This window comes from Corythoichthys intestinalis, chromosome 12 (genome assembly GCF_030265065.1).
Source record: "Corythoichthys intestinalis isolate RoL2023-P3 chromosome 12, ASM3026506v1, whole genome shotgun sequence".
Lineage (NCBI taxonomy): Eukaryota > Metazoa > Chordata > Actinopteri > Syngnathiformes > Syngnathidae > Corythoichthys > Corythoichthys intestinalis.
The window spans coordinates 34,111,176-34,132,430 of record NC_080406.1 but is presented as its reverse complement, the minus strand read 5'-3'; the positions used below and the strand labels follow the sequence as shown (position 1 = coordinate 34,132,430).

General features: G+C 37.0%; 1 protein-coding gene across 4 annotated transcripts; it reads right to left on the bottom strand.

Moving 5' to 3' along the window:
• Positions 1 to 276: 276 nt before the first annotated feature.
• Positions 277 to 21,137, bottom strand: ednrbb (endothelin receptor type Bb). Of its 4 annotated transcripts, XM_057851662.1 has the most exons (8): positions 20,886 to 21,137; positions 20,367 to 20,776; positions 20,095 to 20,207; positions 15,310 to 15,502; positions 14,930 to 15,073; positions 14,736 to 14,869; positions 14,554 to 14,662; positions 277 to 5,351 (listed from the first exon to the last, which is right to left on the bottom strand). In XM_057851662.1, exons 2-8 carry the CDS (start codon positions 20,727 to 20,729, stop codon positions 5,148 to 5,150), a joined length of 1,260 nt encoding a protein of 419 aa, XP_057707645.1. In that variant the 5' UTR covers positions 20,730 to 20,776; positions 20,886 to 21,137; the 3' UTR covers positions 277 to 5,147. The 4 variants fall into 4 exon arrangements, with proteins under 4 accessions (XP_057707645.1, XP_057707641.1, XP_057707643.1 ...); XM_057851658.1 differs by having other exon boundaries at positions 20,367 to 21,137; XM_057851660.1 differs by having other exon boundaries at positions 14,736 to 14,866; positions 20,367 to 21,137.
• Between the last annotated feature and the right edge of the window lie 118 nt (positions 21,138 to 21,255).

The window sequence follows — 21,255 nt, the reverse complement described above, 5'->3', positions numbered from 1 at the left end:
CGAAAAATAAACAAATTTATCCGCAAAATCAGCTGAATCAGCAGTCCATCTGCATGCTATAAAGCAATGCTGTATTGTGAGATGCTGACCCGGGTGACGTCACCTTCGCGTTCCTCCTCAAAACAGGAAGTTATTCATTTTCATGAAGCGGGATTAAAAAAATTGAAGACATAAAACGATCGCTTCCACACACATCCAAGCGGTCATTTCATTCAGGAGCATAAAATACCAAGTGAAATACGAAATAAACATGATTTTTGATGTCATAGGCACTTTAAAATGATGTGGTTTATAATTTAATAAGCTAAACACTTTAAAAGGGCAGTGAATGTTGGCTATATTTCTGTATGTTATTCACCAGGTACTAAATGTGTGTACATCTATGCACACCTGCAGATGAGCCAAAAAAAGTATTTGAGTTCATCTCTTGTGCTCTCAAACCGGAACCCCTGTAGTGGTCAACACATCTGAACCAACTAGTCACAAGTAGAATCTTCCACACTTGAATTATATCTACAATATTTTATTAATGTTTGTGATGTTAATTTAATAATGTCTTGCATATATTTGTTCTTGTGCACTTTCTGGTTTGACAGTGTTAATAAATGTAACATTCATTGCTAATACTGTGTTTTATTTGTTTGGTTGTGCTAAGTATACTTTATGTGCTGTATTAATTGTTTAAACGGTTTTGGTTTTTGCGGTTGTTTTTATTTTTTATTTCTTCATAGGGGGCGCCAAAGCGTCTTGTCGCTTAGGGTAAAATGTAGTCTAGGAACGCAAATGTGTGAGTGCATTAGTTTGTGGAAGTTATCTGATGGTATCAAGATGTCCAAGGCAGTTGTAAATATCAACCATAAGTTTGTAAGTGGGCTTTGTTAAATGCTTTAACCCTTTAACACCTAAGCCTAGTGTAAGCGGGTCGGGCAAGGCAAGCCCCTTGGTAACAAATAAAACACAGGTCTGGCAAAATTAATGAGGCAGATGTGGTGGCAACAATGAACAATTTATTTTGGTTTGGTGAATTTATTTTAACAAATCATTAATAAAAATCACTTTAATTCAAGCGTCATAAAAATCAGTGAATAACCTGGCTCATGCACAGGTGCTGAGCCTGAGCCAATTTATAGTGCCTGCTGGAGGAGTGGCAGTCAACTGAGCATGATGCGTTTGAGACGATGGGAAAATCTGGCACCCCAACTTTCCACCTTGTTACACTAGTTTGGCCAAATTTGCATGCATTTGATGTTCTCTTTTTATTTCAAAGAAAAAAATGTTCACAATGGCCAAGTTGGGTCCCTTTTTTCAGGACACCTTGAACTTCATGTCCAAACTGTTATTTTCTTCACTGACCAAGTATAATCCACATTTTGGACCCAAAAAGAAAAAAAATCCCAAAATCTTTTTTCAAAATTGTAATGTTGATGTCCCATTGACAACCAAACATGCTCGACCAACCGTTTTGAAGCTTGATAATATTTATTCAACTTGTTAGGATAAACATTCAATAGAAAAAAATAAGATTGAATAGTTTTATGTTTGACAATTCAACACAAACAGCAGGTATGGTCATAGGTGTTTTTGGCTTTTACACATACTATGGTCAAAGCAGGATATATACAGTGCAAAATAGTGAGAAAAAAAAATTTAGATATATCATCTAACACAAAAAGGGTTTGGAGGATATCTCTTTGTGAAGTTAGGTATTGTACCCATCACCTTATCAAAAATATAAACGTACATGCAATCAAGCTTCTTGAACACACATCTGCAGTATATAAAAATGGAAAAGATTTTAGTGAAGAAAAAAAAATATATAACATTGAAAAAAAGTATTTTCAAAAATATTGACAAGTAGTTCAGTTCAATTCAAAAATTTCAGGCATGCGACCCAATAAAGTTTTTTTTTTTTTTTTTTTTGCGCACTCCATAAAGCTTCTTCTTGAACAGGTCATGGAGCTGCAACACACACAACGTCACACAGCCTACTCTTTCGCCGTTTGCGCGCTGCTGTCACTTCTACTCGCCGAGACGCCGACTCATATGTAGCCTTTTGTGCGGCTTTCGGTTTTGAAAAAGGACAGGAAATGATGGAAATATGGAGATAGATACATGGTCCATGCAGCGTTTTAATGCATATTTATGAGTGCAATAAAATTATGAATCTCAATACTCAAATGACATTATCTCCTGTTTTATTTGATTGATTGACTTCAAATAAAAACTGATGTGGACATCAACTTCCGCACTTTCAAATGAGACCAACCAGCGGCACGTGGGTAACGTAATTACAGCGTGACGAAGCTTCAAAGACAATATGCGTAAACGCGTTGCTGCCGACACGTTCGGTGTTAAAGGGTTAAACCATAACCATGTCCATTGACATCCAATCCATTTGAACTGGGAGGCAGGTGGCCAATGAACAGATGTGACAAACTCATTGAAATTTACAGTGAAAGTCTCCAAGGTGAGAGTTTCATTCATTCATACATTCATATATTTTGACTGTCGCCGTCAAAAGCAACCAAAGAGTTAACAGCCACCGTATAGTTGGCTGCTTGTGTCAGGTTTGATCCCTCAGTTTGTGCCGCTGGTTGTCACGAGAGAATTTGTCGAAAAGCATGCACACCAACTACAAATGCGCGCCTAAAAAACACACAGTTACGACTAGGGATGGGAATTGATAGGATTTTTACGATTCAGATTCCATTACCGATATTGCGTAACGATTCGATTCTTTATCGATTCTCTTATCGATTCTAATTTGGGGAAAAAGAAGAACAAACGTTTTGATTGGCATCGAGTTTGTTTAATCAGAACTCACAACCTTACAAACTCACAACGAAATCAAAAGAGGCCCAAAGCCTCAATGTTAACTGTGGCAATAAGTGGCAAACACACAAGAATGTGTAACATTTTACTGAAACATTTATCTAATAGAAATAAAAATATTGGTATATATTGGCAGATAGGTTGTTGTCCTGCCTTTGGCAATATGTGTTAAAGCAGGGGTCCCCAAACTTTTTCCTGTGAGGGCCACATAACTTTTCCCTTCTCTGATGAGGGGCCGGGGTCAGTTTGTAACAGAAAAAGTGTGACGATTGCAGAAGTGCATAAATGTAAAAAATTATTGTTTTTCAGAAAGCCACAATCAAATAACCCTTTCTGGATTCTTCACGAAATGAAAATAAAAAAAATAAAAATAATAATATAATAATAATAATTAATAATAAAAACACTATTAATTAAATAGATAATAACCAAATAACCCTCTCTGAATTCTTCAAGGAAAAAGGCCAGGAAATAAATAACACGATTGAGAAAAAAAAAAAAAAATCAAAATGGCCGGACCAAATGTGGAGGCGGGCCGTATTTGGGCCGCGGGCCGCAGTTTGGGCACCCGAAGAAATGCCGCATCCAAGCGAGTGAGCGAGCGAAGTGAGAGAGGGAAACACTTCAACGAGCCTACGTTCTTTGTTAATGTTAATATCTACAGAGGCAACGCCTGTATGTATCATCTTTTGTGTTGTTGTTGTTGTGTTTCCACTCGCGATCGGACACTTAAATCCAGTTATGTAGTGGTTTGAACGATGTGCTAATGCTAGCGAACGAATGCTAACCATACTGTTATTAGCAGCTAATCATCGCTGTTTATGTTGATGCAAACCTGTTTGTTATTGGGGACGAAATTGATTTGTTTCATTTCTATTCTTAGTTTCACTCTTCAAGTGATGGTTGAATAAAGTCAGCAAATTATACCAACGTCTTCTACATCGTCATTTGGGAGTTTAGCTAGCTGTATAGCCAGAACTGAGCTTTAGCCTCTCTGTGAGGACAGCGCAGTTGTATTCCCTCCCGATGCAGTTACCTCCACCTTGCAATGACTGCAAGTCGCTTTGTTGTAATTTTTCCTCGTGAAGTGAAACACACTTTAGAGCGTTTGAACCTACGTGCTGTCATTGTTATGTTTATGGCTGCAATGCTCGTGCTTACCCGTTGTAACCTTTCATTTTCACACTTTCCTGGTGAATTGTAGTCAAACTTTGGAGCGAGTGGTTCTTGGCGCCATGCTAGTTTGATGCGTCTAGACAACAAGACACGTCATGACGCAATACGCGTCTTTAGGAATCGTTAAAGGGATTGTTAAGGCTTTTTCATTGTGATGTCGAGGCCTCGAAACACTCGGAACCGGTTCCGAATTGGAATCGGATTTCGATTCCCATCCCTAGTTACGACAGCAACAACAACTTACACGCACAAATATCACTGAAGTGTAACCATGAAGGCAGGTGGTGCTTTTTTGAGTTGAAAGTTTTTTATGGGGTGATGTTTGAAATTGAATTTTAAATGCTAATACATCTTCATGTTTACCAGTGGTTGGACCACCATAGTTTTTTAATAAGATATCAGAATCTAATATATTGATCATTCCACTACAGTTGGTGAACCCCTTAAAGTACACTCCAAAACATTTAGCGTAAACTGTGAAACCTTGACAATTTCTTGCAAAATGTCACCATCCAAATGATTCATTTTGTTAGTAAATGTGCAATTTGCAAATACAATGATCAAATTTCTGCCAGCGGTGTTCCTTTCCTCACTAAAAATTTTTCAATCAAAATGATTAATTTTGTTAGCAAAGTGCTGCTACTCAAACACAGCATATACACATCATATGCAACAAAAGCAGACAATTCCTTCAAACAACGTGAACCATGCTGAAATTAACAATGTAATCCAATCAAAGATTACACAGTAGACTGAGAAAAATAAAACTCAATAGCTGTTTCAACTCATTGTAAATGGACAAAAGTATGCACGCAAAATCACAGCAAGACTTTTTCTGTTGTTTTTATTCAGTGATTAACTCATGAAAGAATTGGACTGGAGTGTTTGCAAAATTCTTACACCAAGTTCCACCTAAAAAACTACTGATTACTGCCATTGACGGCAATACACATCCAATCCATTTGAAGATGGAAAGTCTGGCAGCGAATATTCACTGCCAGCCATCCATATTCATCCATTTATATCTCTGTCAATAGCACCGAAACGTGATCACGGCCAGCTTTCCCTGTTCTAATGGATTTGACCAACCTATGGTAGCTTACATCCTGACTGTCTGGCCACATACATTCATCCACATCTCATTGGACATTTTCTCGTCCACATGGAAGGAATCTTTTCACATGCCTTATCCATCCCCAACAGCCTTCCATATCCATTGCCAGAAAACCTGCATTCATCCAATCCAGCAGGGACATCTCCTGGTTAGGCTGGTGATCAAACACAATCCATGCTGAGAAGAACTCCTCGATTGGATTGAGGAAAGAGGAGAAAGCAGGCAGGACCTGCAGGGACAAGGTGGGATTGGTGGAAGGCAACATTGTCCCAAATGATGATGCACTGTAAGAAGTCGTGCCAGGCCTTGACAGGTGCAAGCAGCCTGTGCAGCAGTCAAGTGAGGAAGGTGATGAGGTGCATGGTGTTAGGTTTATACCACAATTACATGTCTGTAATGGGAAATAGTGAGCACAAAAGCTTGTTTTGAGCACATGTGTACGTGTTCTGTGTGCGTGAGGATGGGTATATGCACACAAAATCGTTTTGTTGTAAGAACTTACAATTATATTTTATCTAAAACCTTTTTTTTCTATCACGGATCACGGATCCTCCTGCTCTTGCCATTGATTGCCCAGCATTACACATGTGCCACAATTCTCAAACCAATTAGGCATCGAAGTCCAGGGTGAATTTTGATTGGCTGCTTACCACAAAAACTGAGCAAAGAAATCAAACAAAACGAATCAACTACTGGTGCCTCAAAGCAAAATTAAACCAGAAAATGATAAGCAGCTAACGTATATGGCAGAAAACACAGACAAGACTGAAAAAGCAGTTTCTGCTCTTGCACTCCTCTTTGAAATAAACTGCTGTATTTTAAGCCAAAACAACTGTTGTGTTTGATAGAACAATATGTCTATATATTGCCATAGCAGATTCATGGCCCATTAAGCCCCCAATCTATTTTTAATATGTCTGTTTTACCCTGAAAACCCCCATTTACAGACGTCGCGCAACCGCTTTTGTTTCAACCCAGCCATAAAACGAAGGTATTTAATTATATTTATTATTAAAAATGCCTGTCGTTTTTAGCTTAGAATAATTAATTGATCCCTCATATTTTTTTTTTTTTTTTAAACTTCTCTAAAAAAATTATTCACACACATATTTCAAACTTTTAAACAAATACAATATGTGACAATATGTCACAATGAAAAAAATGGTGTCTGTAAAAAAGTCACAGATATCTACATTATAACTATCACTTAATTGTATTTTTTTTTTTTTTGTTACTGTCGCATTTTCTCCGATATGTTAGATGAAAAATAATCGATCCAAACAAAGAAAAATAAGGGGGGGGGGGGGGACATTTAAAAGGGTGAATATATGAAAAAGAAAATCTGGACCACTCCTTGATGTCTGCGTTTTCTGCATTGCGACCCTTGTTGTATTAACATGTTTCACCTATAAAATCCCCCAAAAATCCAGCAGTGGCCATTCACAGCTGTGTCTTGACACTCAGTGATATATGCTACATGAAGTTTTTGGATCGAAACAAGGTAAGTATGCGATAATATCTCGTTAAAGTCATGCCGTCTGTAATTCTGTCCTCACGTGCTCTCACCTCCATATAGGCTTTTGCTGTTTGAAAAACATTAAAAAAAAAAAAAAAAATATTCCCTCCTGTTCAAAATTTTTCTTTCCTCAGAAAATTGAGATTTTAAGCTTTCCAATTATGTAACACACATGCATATCGGACAATTTTGAAATTTGGCTAAATTGCGGGTCTCAGAGCGGAACTTCAAGTCACCTGATTGTTTTCCACCATATTTTGAAATTTTTGTGTAACAACGGCAAAGATGGCGTTAACAAATTTGGAAATTTCTGGCACAATGTATACATTGGTGTAAAATGCGAAGAGAAAGTTTGTCCTTTCATTCTAATCAGCAGGTTTCATCGAATACCATATAATCGTATTGAAATTCAGGATGTTTTTTTAGTCACTAACTAGTGAAAATAGTTGATTTGATGAAGAAAGCTCCACCACCAGCCAAGAGGTTCAAACCATAGTTTTATTAGGTTTAAGTGTCATTGACGTAGATAGACGTCCAACCCATTTGAATTAGGAGAACATGGTTTTTGGGTAGTGTTTTGTTGGTGCTCAATGTTATACAGTATGATTGCAATTGAAGATTTTTGTTCATCATTTCCCAAAGAGTAATGATTTTGAAGAAGCAAGAATTATTCTCATCAACAGCAGTGGTACATTAAAAACACCACATATAGTTTTTGTGTTTCAACAGTCACAATGGATATGTGTTATTAAAATGTACATGAAAATAGACAGTCAAAATATAGGCTATGACTGGCCAGCTGAATCTTCTGTGATTACACAGCTTTTAGTTTTTACAACATCTACCTGAGAGTTGTTCATAATGTACATCTAATCTAATGTTGAGTTTATTTCACACACTTAAAGCACTGTATAGAAATTGCAGACTGCAAGTGGTCACAAGCAGGAAGGAAGCATCCTCAGCCAGTAAAGAGTATCATAACACGTGAATTCTTCTCTTTTTTTCCTTTTAAAGCTATATAAAATAAAAGCTTTTAAAATATGTCCCTTGAAACTTGCTGTGAGGCTATTTGCTGATGTTTTTTTTTCATCTTCCCTCTCACAATGGTTTTCCAGACCATTTTCACTTATTGCACCCCTGGGTGCTTGCTCACTGCAGTCTGCAGTCCATTTTATGGACATGACTCAATGTGTATGGGCTGAGAAGAGGAACGAACACTCACCGGCCGCTTCTTCAGGCGCGTCTGTGCTGTCTAATGAGAGCCAGTACAACACAGAGGATGTATGAAGCTAATGTACAGGTGGAGGGCTGCACTGCAGATGGGGACTTGGATTATTATTCTTATCTTATTTAGGGCAATATTTTTAAAATGGCTCTCAGCGTGATGCAGTGCATTCCTACATCAGTGTACGAGCACAATAGTAAATCAAATATCAAATAAATGCAAAAGGAAACGACAGTTCGCAGCGGATTTACGAGCCAAAGTGTTGCATTTCACATTTTCAATGCACTTTTAATGCTTGCTGGACTTCTTTCAGCCAAAAGCAACGTAAATCAAAAGCAGTACTATATTGCAGCGCCATATAAAAAGGCCTTATAAATTCAATCTAACCAAAGATCCAAACAATAAAGCACACAGTCTAACAGAAACATGGTTGTCTTTGAATGACAGCATGAAAAGAAACACATGGATTTATGTTACCTAGCAACAAATGTCTTTTTGTGATGAAGATGATGAACGCTGAATGGTCAAAAAAGTGGAGGGGGGGGGGGGTGTAGTAGCGGAAAATGAAGTTGCTTCTTATAAGAGAAAAGTTTTTATGTTACAAGAGAAATACTGTACAGTAAATGTGCAGCAATTCAAAAGAATGAAGTTTTCATATTGGAATGAAGCTGCCATTTCTTTCAGATGAATGTCTTAATTTTCTAGGGGGAGGAAAAGTAAAGCTACAGTTAAAAATATGTCTGCTACATGTAGAGAGAAATAAGTAGGCATAATGTACAGGTATATATATAAATATATACAGTATATATATATATAATATGTAGGTGGAATGAAAGCAATGAGTCATTATTTTGATAGGGAAAATAATTTATAATACAGTGATCCCTCGTTTTTCGCGGTTAATGGGGACCAGAACCCGCCGTGATAAGTGAAAAACCATGAAATAGCGCCACCCCCAATATGTATATATGTATATATATATTTTTTTCCCTTCTTTTTTTCTTTGTGTGTTCAATGTATTTATTTAGATTTAGCATTGGAGAGGGATCCAAATCAAATGTTTTTCACTTTTTTTCCCCAAATTAAAAAAAAAAAAAAAAAAACTTGTGTAACATATATACAGTGCCCTCCATAATTATTGGATTTATAATAATTATGTATTTTTTTAGCTTCTAATAATTTTTTTTTTCCTCTTAAATAATATGGGACCTTAATGGAAAAAAAGAGAAAAATCCAACCTTCAATACAAGTGCATTTATTCAGTGGGGAAAAAATCCCACATAAAGAAATAAGGTTTTCTCCATGCATGACTCCCAAACAGCACCTGGTTGTACAGTATATATAATATATAATATATATATATATATATATATATATATATATATATATATATATATATATATATACATACATACATATATATATGCACACAGTATATATATGTATATATATTAGGGCTGTCAAAATTATCGCGTTAACGCGCAGTAATTAATTTTTTAAATTAATCACGTTAAAATATTTAACGCTATTAACGCACATGTCCCGCTCAGACAGTATTCTGCCTTTTGGTAAGTTTTACAGCAGGCTTTTTGTACTGTCTAACAGCGAACTCTTGTGGTCGCTTTGCGACATGGTTTATTTTTTTTCTTGCCAGTTCAATATGGCTGCACGACGTCTCGGGCTGACGCCTACGTAATGTTGTGCTTATATGATCCTTGGACAAGATTTGTCCGTAAGTATGGTTGTTGTAAAGAATGTACATATTATGTTAGTAAGCGAAATGTTATATTTTTTGTATGAGACGCATTTTGTTTGTTTAGTGAACCTGTATAGCGTGCTAAGCTAACGTTGTTGCTAATGCAATGCTTGTGTACTTTTTTTTGTTGTAGTTTTACGACGGTCTAAAGAGGACAATGGTTTGAGGCTATTTTATTAATAAATCAGATGAAAAAGGGAGAAGTGTGATTATTATGGCATCGTTCACTAGCTGTCTAGCTTTGGAAAAAGTAGACGCTTCGGAGTGAGGACAGCATAGACAGATTTAAATGACTGTAGAGTGAAATGCCCACTACAGTCCTTATGTACCGTATGTTGAATGTACAGCGGGGAGAACAGGTTGGCAGTGTATCAAATACTTGTTCTCCCCACTGTATATATCCATCTTGTGTCTTATCTTTCCATTCCAACAATTTATTTTACAGAATATATATATAATTTACAGAAAAATATGGCATATTTTAGAGATGGTATGAATTGCGATTAATTAATTTTTAAGCTGTAATTAACTCGATTAAAAATTTTAATCGTTTAACAGCCCTAATATATATATATATATATATATGTATGTGTGTGTGTGTATATACATATATATATATATACACGTATATATACAGTATATATATAAATATATACACAGTATATATAATATATATACAGTATATATATATATATATATATATATATACATACAGTATATATATATATATATATATATATATACACAGTATATATACAGTATATATACAGTATATACATATATATATATATTTATTTATATATTAGGGCTGTCAAAATTATCATGTTAACGGGCCGTAATTAATTTTTTAAATTAATCAAGTTAAAATATTTGACGCAATTAACACACATGCCCCGCTCAAACAGTTTAAAATGACTGCAGTGTAATGTCAGCTTGTTACTTGTTTTTTGGTGTTTGGCGCCCTCTGCTGGCGCTTGGGTCCAAATGATATTATGGGTTTCAGCATAATGCGTGAGCATTGCGTAATTATTGACATCAACAATGGCAAGCTACTAGTTTATTTTTTGATTGAAATTTTTACAAATTTTAATAAAACGAAAACATTAAGAGGGGTTTTAATATAAAATTTCTATAACTTGTACTAACATTTATCTTTTAAGAACCACAAGTCTTTCTATCCAAGGATCATTTTAAGAGAATGTTAATAATGTTAATGCCATCTTGTTGATTTATTGTTATAATAAACAAATAAAGTACTTATGTACCGTATGTTGAATGTATATATCTGTCTTGTGTCGTATCTTTACATTCCAAGAATAATTTACAGAAAAATATGTCATATTTTATAGATGATTTGAATCGCGATTAATTACGATTAATTAATTTTTAAGCTGTAATTAACTCGATTAAAAATTTTAATTGTTTGACAGCCCTAATACATATGTATACCTATATATATATATATATATATATATATATATATATATATATATATATATATATATTTATACATATATAGATATATATATAGAGCTGGGAATCTTTTGGCACCTAACAATTCGATTACGATTACGATTCAGAGGCTCCGATTTGATTATAAAACGATTATTGATGCACCCTCCCTCCTTTTTTTCTTAAAGTTTTTTTTATTTATTTTTTTTAAGTTTTGTACATTAGTTCCAAAATTGTTCAAAAATACTCTCAGGCTAAACCAAACTACTATTTCAGTATCAAGTTCGCATATAGCAGTAAACAAATACACAAAAATAACATTAAATAAAAAAACTCCAGTCCCCATTCTGTATCAGCAGCTTCAAACTACATTCAATTAATGTTGTGAATCAACCGTTAAAGTTGTTAAAATTGCTCCCATTATTCCATAATTTCCCTTTTGTCTACTTTCGACATGTGAAAGTTTTAAAACTATTTTAAAGATAGATTCAAGTCAATATTTTACCGATTTAGGAGTATTTTAGATAAAAAGTTAATTAGGTTTGCTTGGAAGGTTCGCTACAACAGCCTTGCAGGGAAGTGTACTGCTTTAAGATGGCGGCCATTTACTAATGCCCGCATCTAGCTTTTTGTTGATATGCTGCTTACGCTACCGAATCTATAATGCATCTAGTCCTATATAAATGATATATACCGTAACATTATGTGGCTGTACTTTGTAGCAGCTTTTCGGCAGCAGTCAGGTATGTTGTTGTGTTTTTTTATCTCGTGGCATGAGTTGAGCTAGAGCCGTGAGTTGAGCATTGGCATTACCTGAGGGGCCGGGTAATGAGAAGCATGATGTTTAGCTACTCTCGCTCCGTTCCGTCCCGAAGACCGCGCAGCGCGCTGAGTGTGTTGTACTTCCGCTTTACTTGGCATATTTCAATAATCGGAATTTGGATGTTTGTGAATCGTTCTCGAATCTACCACGGCCGAATCGCGAATAATCTGAGAATTGGAAATTTTGCACACCTCTATATATATATATACATATATATATATATATATATATATATATATATATATATATATATATATATACATATATATATATATATATATATTAGTGGGGCAAATAAGTATTTAGTCAACCACTAATTGTGCAAGTTCTCCCACTTGAAAATATTAGAGAGGCCTGTAATTGTCAACATGGGTAAACCTCAACCATGAGAGACAGAATGTGGAAAAAAAAAAACAGAAAATCACATGGTTTGATTTTTCAAGAATTTATTTGCAAATCATGGTGGAAAATAAGTATTTGGTCAATACCAAAAGTTAATCTCAATATTTTGTTATGTACCCTTTGTTGGCAATAACGGAGGCCAAACGTTTTCTGTAACTCTTCACAAGCTTTTCACACATAGTTGCTGGTATTTTGGCCCATTCCTCCAAACAGATCTCCTCTAGAGCAGTTATGTTTTGGGGCTGTCGTTGGGCAACACGGACTTACAACTCCCACCACAGATTTTCTATGGGGTTGAGATCTGAAGACTGGCTAGGCCACTCCAGGACCTCGAAATGCTTCTTACGAAGCCACTCCTTTGTTGCCCTGGCTGTTTGTTTGGGATCATTGTCATGCTGAAAGACCCAACCACGTCTCATCTTCAATGCCCTTGCTGATGAAAGGAGATTTTCACTAAATATCCCTCCATACATGGCCCCATTCATTCTTTCCTTTACACAGATCAGTCGTCCTGGTCCCTTTGCAGAAAAACAGCCCCAAAGCATGATTTTTACACCTTCATGCTTCACAGTGGGTATGGTGTTCTTTGGATGCAATTCAGTATTCTTTCTCCTCCAAACACGAGAACCTGTGTTTCTACCCAAAATTTCTATTTTGGTTTCATCTGACCATAGCACATTCTCCCAGTCCTCTTCTGGATCATCCAAATACTCTCTAGCGAACCGCAGACGGGCATGGACGTGTACTTTCTTCAGCAGAGGGACACATCTGGCAGTGCAGGATTTGAGTCCCTGGCGGCGCATTGTGTTACTGATAGTAGCCTTTGTTACTGTGGTCCCACCTCTCTGTAGGTCATTCACTAGGTCCCCCCGTGTGGTTCTGGGATTTTTGGTCACCGTTCTTGTTATCATTTTGACGCCACGGGGTAAGGAGCCCCAGATCGAGGGAGATTATCAGTGGTCTTGTATGTCTTCCATTTTCTAATAATTGCTCCCACAGTTGATTTCTTTACACCAAGCGTTTTACCTATTGCAGATTCAGTCTTCCCAGCCTGGTGCAGGTCTACAATTTTGTCTCTGGTGTCCTTCGACAGCTCTTTGGTCTTGGCCATAGAGGAGTTTGGAGTGTGACTGACTGAGATTGTGGACAGGTGTTTTTTATACTGATAATGAGTTAAAACAGGTGCCGTTAATACAGGAAACGAGGAGAGCCTCGTTAGACCTCGTTAGAAGAAGTTAGACCTCTTTGACAGCCAGAAATCTTGCTTGTTTGTAGGTGACTTATTTTCCACTCTAATTTTGAAAAAAAAAAATCTTTAAAAATCAAACAATGTGATGTTCTATTTTTTTTCCCACATTCTGTCTCTCATGGTTGAGGTTTACCCATGTTGACAATTACAGGCCTTTCTAATCTTTTCAAGTAGGAGAACTTGCACAATTGGTGGTTGACTAAATACTTATTTGCCCCACTATATATATAGATAATAAATGGCTTTTAAGCACTTCAAATGTAACAATTATGATAAGTTTTAAACATGTTACTGTCCCACATGCACTGTCTGACCAACAAAGAGAAGGATGAGGGAGAGAGGGAGGGAGGGAATTAGAGTGAGACTAAGCGATCGGCTCGGGACAGCTCATCTGTATTTTCTTTTTTAATCGAAAAAAAATCCGCGATGGACTGAGGGCGCGAAGTTTGAAGCGAGGGATCACTGTATTACTAGAATAAAGGCATAATTTTCCCCCAAAAAATGTAATTCTCTGCAAAGGCTAAAATCGTAATAAAAATGGAATAAAGACGCAACATTTTTAAAAGAAAGTCTCAAAAATAAAGTTATGGTATGACATAGAAAAAATGTCATAACACTAGAAAAGGAAAAGTATTACCAGAAAAAAGTCATTATATTAAAAAGAAAGTTGTAATTTAACACAAAAAAGCCTTAATATTCCAAAAATGAATATAGTTGAAATATGATGATAAATAATTTTACAAGGATATAATTGTCATAATTGTATGTAAAAATGTAAAATAATAATAATAACAATGAATAATTAGTATTCACATGAAATTGGGATAATTATATCAAAAATTGGAATGAAAAAAAAAGGAAAAAATTGAATCTACCCAGAATTGCTACACAACATTTACCAGGACCATTTTCTCCCAAATTTTCCTCGAGTGTCTTAATGTGTCTTGAGGTTTATAAAGAAAGAATTTATTGAGCCAATTCAATCTGAGTATGAAGATAATATCTCACCTTGAAACTGGTTTGGAATCTTTTGCTGACTACGTAAAAGGTCACAGGGTTGAGGCAAGAGTTTAAAGCCGCCAGATTGATGCCAATGTAATCCAGCACAAGAAGGACACTACAACAGTGAACATTCTGAATACTGCAAAATTATTGATTCCAATAGAAATTATTCTGTTATTAAGACTCACCTCAGTAGCTGGCATCTGTTAGGATCTTTCTCATTGTATGCAGTGGCCATCAAGATCCTGCTGAAGTAGAGCGGCAACCAGCAGATGGCAAACACCAGCACCAAGTAGAAAACAGTCCTTGAAGGTCCCAGCTTCTGAATAAACAAACTTTTATCAGCAATAGTTGAATCTAAACTGATCAAATAGAGAATTACCTTTTCTGTGTCGTTGTTTATTAACGAATTGTCTTTATTTTTTTGCATCCTCCAAGTACTTAGCGCATGGAAGGCGGCAGTACAAGTTAGTGGCATACAGAAGTAGAAGCTGAAGAGCCACCAGTCCTTTACGGCTTTATACGACTGCTCATCCAATGAGACGAAATCAGAAAATGTACAGTTAGGGACATTGAATCGATGAAAAATAATGAATATATGTATGTATTTTTCAGCTTTAAAATTCACTATTTACAAAATACCTGCTGTGAAATGTATAACAAAAACAACAAAGCCAGTGGCTTTCTCAGTAATGTACTACATCAATGGATTAGGAAGTAACATCAAAGTCAGCTTGTTACTTGTGGGTTGCATCAGGTAACCTGCATAAATGGTGTGGTCTGCACAGGATGGAACAGACAAATTCTCAGATGTCGCTCTTTGTAGTCCACATTTATCACGCCGAAGCCAACCAGTTCAGGTACAGCCAGCATAATGGAGAGGAGCCATATGAGAGTGGTCCAAACGGATGCTCGGGTGACTTTGAGGCGTTGCCGAGATACGACGGAGAGGTACCTATAATGAGTATTTTTGGTTTTTCAGCCCTAGAGAGGTAATGCCACATAAATACATTGATGTCTTGTCCACATTTAATGTCAAAAATGGAGAGTACTTACAGTGTATCACAAAAGTAAGTACACCCCTCGCATTTCTGCAGATATTTAAGTATATCTTTTCATGGGACAACAGTGACAAAATGGCACTTTGACACAATGAAAAGTAGTCTGTGTGTAGCTTATATAATAGAGTTCATGTATTTTCTCCCCAAAATAACTCAAAATATACACATTAATATCCAAACCCCTGGCAACAAAAGTGAGTACAGCCTTTAGAAACTACATACATCCCTGAATGTCCAAATTGAGTACTGTTTGTCATTTTCCCTCCAAAATGTCATGTGACTTGTTACAGGAGTGCTTTCAGCATTGCTGCAGAGATTGAAGACGTGGGGGGTCAGCCTGTTAGTGCTCAGATCATACGACGTACTCTCCATCAAATTGGAGTGCATGGCTGTCACCCCAGGAGGAAGCCTCTTCTGAAGATTGTACACAAGAAAGCCCGCAAACAGTTTGCTGAAGACATGTCGACAAAGGACATGGATTACTAGAACCATGTCCTATGCTCTGATGAGACGGGTGAAGACATGTCGACAAAGGACATGGATTACTAGAACCATGTCCTATGCTCTGATGAGACGGGCGGGCTTTCTTGTGTACCGTCTTCAGAAGAGGCTTCCTCCCTGAGTGACAGCCATGCACATCAATTTGATGTAGAGTGCAGCGTATGGTCTGAGCACTAACAGGCTGACCCCCCACCTCTTCAATCTCTGCAGCAATGCTGACAGCACTCCTTTAACGAGTCACATGACATTTTGGAGGGAAAATGACAAGCAGTACTCAATTTGGACATTTAGGGATGTACGTAGTTTCTAAGGGTGTACTCACTTTTGTTGCCAGGGGTTTAGATATCAATGTCTATATTTTAAGTTATTTGGGGGGGGGGGGGGGGGGGGGATAAATTAACTTTATTATATAAGCTGCACACAGACTATTTTTCATTGTGTCAAAGTGCCATTTTGTCACTGCTGTCCCATAAAAAAATATACTTAAATATCTGCAGAAATGCGAGGGGTGTACTCACTTTTGTGATACACTGTATAGCCTATAGCGCACTTATCCACACGTTTTTACTGTGCCCAAAGCACTTTTTACGTTAGCTCGCATTCACACAAACATTCACACACCAATTGCAGGATTTCATTAAATTACATAGGCACCAGTGACGTGCGGTGAGGTTCGTGGTTGGTGAGGCACTGACTCCTTAAGTGTCAGATTTACAAATATATAACCAAAAAGGGTAGCTTATTCAGTTAACTACTGGTTATTTCATATCTCATCAGCATTCTTCACAAAACACACACACACGGTACATATTACAGATATGTAAAGGTAGAAAATAACGTGCATTTGCGCTACACTCTCCATGTGTTGGAATTTCCATCGCAAGTCTTTAGTTCATACAACATAAATGAGTACAGAGTGGTGTACAAAACCACAGATTTCAATTTTGACCTTTTGTGAAATATTCAGTTGTTTTTAAAACTTGAATCTGATACTTAAATCAATTTAATACAGATTGCTCAACAAAAAGCATGAAAAGAAAAAGTATATTTTATTTAAGGCAAAAATTTAGTTTTAAAATATTAAGATTAAAATGAAAACTGTGGTCTTACCTTTATTTGTAGATGAAGTCCATGCGCCTGCCCTTCGCCACAAAAACCTCAGTTACTTTGTTGTAAAAGTCCTCCTTATTTTCCTTTAGTTTTAAAAGTCTCTCCGCCTCAATGGAGATGATCGCCAGGGAGGAAAGTTGTCCTGAATCGGTCCTATTCTGACTGTATCACATCACCGATTGCTACAATTAGATCGTTCTGTATTCTATTTGACAAGCCAGAAAACACAGTGGATGTGTCCAAATGTCTAGCTAACCTCTCATCTTTCTCAGCAAAAGCGTATAAAAGTTCGACATAATTGCCACGATTAGTAGAGCTTGCCCTCTCATCGTTACCACGAAATGCTAACTCCTGCTTAGCTAAGAAGCAGGTTGCATTAATGAGGTCTTTCAAAATCTCGCGGTTCTCCTTTACCTTAGCATTGTGGGTGCTAACGTTGAGCCGCCGCTGTTCGTTCAAAGCCAAATCGATCCTTGAGTTCCCAAAAATTTTAAAGCAGTCTGGCTTTGAATGTGAGTGTACGATCTCTCATGTTTGCTGAGACTTCGTGGTAAATTTTTCATGTCACAATATCCCGTGTTAGTCCAGACATTGGCACAAGCTGAGAACAAAAGGCATGGGAAGCAGTAAAGGCAGTTTTTCGAAGGACAGCCACACAGCCAGTAGTTTTTCTTCGGGTGTACCACTCCGTTTGAGAAGAGCGAGTTATCTTAGACTGTCCCGTAGTTTGAAGCAAACCTTTTAGCTCCGGCGTTGGTCTTCCTCTGTTAATCAGGTCCACTTTTGACTGAAAGTCCAGTTTTGAGAATTTTTTAAGTTTGGATATATAATCCTCTTCCATTTTGGGAGTCCGATATTGTCGACGTAGTACAAAACTGCTCGCCGCAGTGCACTTGATTCGCCTGGCGCCATTACCTGTTGGCTCACGTTCGCCCCCTTTCTGTGCGGCAGCGTACTATCTGCCGCAACCTGTGCCTTTTCACTGCGGTTTTATTTCCCATCAGCAAAACTAAATATGTCGCTAACAAACATTAAACTTTAAGGGTTAAAGACATTAGCCAGACTGTGGAAAATCAGGTCAAATAAACGTATCTGGAAACATTATAATGGCGACATGCAGATGTATGGCAACCAGCACGCTCCAATTCCATGTATCAACCCAGTTTGTTATGGATTGCGCAATCAGAGGTGAGGCTTTACTCGTTGCTGCCGCACCTCTCGTTTCATTTCGTTATTTGAACAGGAAATGGGCAAATTCAGCGATTTTGACTATAAAAAATGTTTGAAATGAGTCATACATTAAGAGCAATGGACAAATATTAATATAAATTTGATGCTATAATTATTTTTTTGTCATGATGACAGGTGAGGCTCTGCCTCACCTGCCTCCCCTGACCGCACGTTACTGATAGGCACCACCTTGTTTTTAGGAAATAAAAAACTGATCCAAACCTAACTACAATAGCGCGCATTTTAAGAGCATTCATAATAATGTAGGAGCTTTAGATTGTAGGTAAGAAACTAATATGAATGTAAATCACCATTTACATAATAAGATACGATACCTAACCACTTGTATGTCACTGCTTGGCCCCAATATACAACCAGATAGTGCCAAATATTTGCACAAAGCACAAAAACTGCAAATATGTCAATTTTAGTGATAAGAAAGCATCGGTTCACCTAATGGTCTGTGAAAAGTTGAATAATAAATAAAAGGTGAACACTAGGTGTGTAATAACAATACATGAATCTAGATCAATACATCGCTTGGTCAAGAAACAATCCAATCAAATTCAGCGAAACATAAAACATCAATAAACATCGTCATCTTTGAGCTATGCAGTTTTGTTAAAAATAATTGTTTTCATTCAAATGCTTGTAATATTTCCACAAGAAACATGTCAAAACCCTCAAAATTGCTTTGTATTTTTTATTGCTGAAGGTGCAATGTAACCAATTTTGTTAAAAATGTCCATAATACATTATTAATCGATTGAAAGCCCTTGAATCAGATTATATAATGGCAGCTAAAAGGAGGGGGGAAAAGTGTTTTGATGCCATGTTGTTGCATATATATGGAAAAAGCAGGGGTTCACTGTGCCATTTCAAAACAGTGACATATTTTGAGTATCTAAAATACCCAAATTATTTTATTTAAATATTAATTCAAACCAAACTCTTAGCTTCTTTTCCCAAAACAACCCCCCCACCCCCAAAAAAAGAAAAAAAATTACATTTTTTGGCACATTTTACACATTTTAGCAAGACGAAATTTACCATTTACCATTCATTGCTTGTTAAAGCCTGTTCGGTGAGTCACGAGTCACTTTTGTGACATTTAAGAACCAAACAAGGTTGTTGTTTTTTAGGCAGTAAATTTACCTTTCACAGTTTCCTAGTGATAAGAAATTATAATTGAACTGGAAGAGGTGACAGTGAATGATGTTTCAGACCGGCTTAGAGCAAAAAAAAAAAAACGTCCATTCATTTCAGCTGGGAGGGCTGCAAGCGATTGTACGTTTATTGCCGTCAATGGTAGCCAAGGGGTTGCCAAAATGCTACTGTTTCATTCGTGGGCCGATACATTGTTCTTTTAATACAATATTACTATATTTATGTAATTGAATATTTTTGGATGAACTTTTAGTCCTAAAATCCACCTTTTTAGTGTAAGCTACTTGAGATATATATATATATTTTTTTAATTTATTCTTTTTTTTTTTTTTTTTTTATTGTGACATGTATTTTTGTGAGTAATGAATTTTTGTGACCTAGTATTTTATGTAGTCAAACATTGGATTTTTGTGCAGAAATAAAAACCACCTTTTCAAATCATGATTGTCTTCAGCTCTATAAATCTGTGATTTCTCACCTGTCAACACTCAGAGCGCACAAACTCAACACGATAACTCCAACAGAGGTTTTCTGGATGAAGGGCACCAGCTTACACAGCAGCGAGCCAAACGGCCAATCTTTTGCCATGAGCTACATGTGGTAAACAAAAAATAGGGTTAAAAAAGTTTCAGTGATAATAACAATCAATTGAAGATAAGACAGCAATGACCAGAACGTGTGCAAAAAAGGCCGATAAGACTTGGAATTATGTCGACCTTGTAATTACATGTTGTGAGGCGAATCACTCACCCTGTAGGTGTTGACTGGGATGCCCATCACAATGTGGAGGAGGTCTCCCGATGCCAGACTTGCAATCAGGATGTCGGTGCAGTTTCTCATGCGTTTGTTTTTGTGAATGAACCTCAAGAGTAGAGAATTTCCCACAATTCCCAGCACAAAAACTGCAACGGAAATGGCCGTATTAAGGTACTTGAATGTATCCCGGATCCCAGTCGAGTAGTTGCACATAGGAGGGGGACTCGCAGAACAGTTGAAGTTGTTTTTGTCCATCTGGGAAAATTGCGCACCCGCGGCTGGCAGAGAATCTTGATCACTGGCCTCGCCGCTAATGAGAACATTTCCCAGACAAAGAAGTAGAGCGACGGCCCACATTGTCTGTGGCTTCTTCAAAACAAGGCCTTCGGTTGTGTTTGCCAGCACTGGGTTAGGAATGAGAGTAATTAGCATCAGAGCTGCTGGGAGTTTGGCAGCAAAGTAACTTGATACGCTGATCAAAAAGCAATTATAAAATGAATTGTCCCATCTTACCTTTTGATCAGAAATGTCGCAAAGTTGCCTAGAGTGAACCCGCAGCAAAGATTGCAGCTCAGCAGTCCGAAAGAATTTATAGACGAAGGTGCCGTTGTCGTCATTATTCATCAATCTGTCAGCAGTGACTGTAATTACCTGCTGTGACGCATCACCCTCGGTAAAGTAAAGCCGTCGAAGTGTCTGTTGTTAAGGGTGAGATCATGTTGTGTCTTTCTGCAGGTGTGCTGCGCTACAGGAGTAAAATGTCTCAATCTTGAAAAATGTAAACATCGCCTCTCAGAATAACAACATTCATCTTGTTGACACACTTGTATCCGGCGAGAGTGAATACTGTCAGCAAAACACATGCGGACATTCCACAATATTA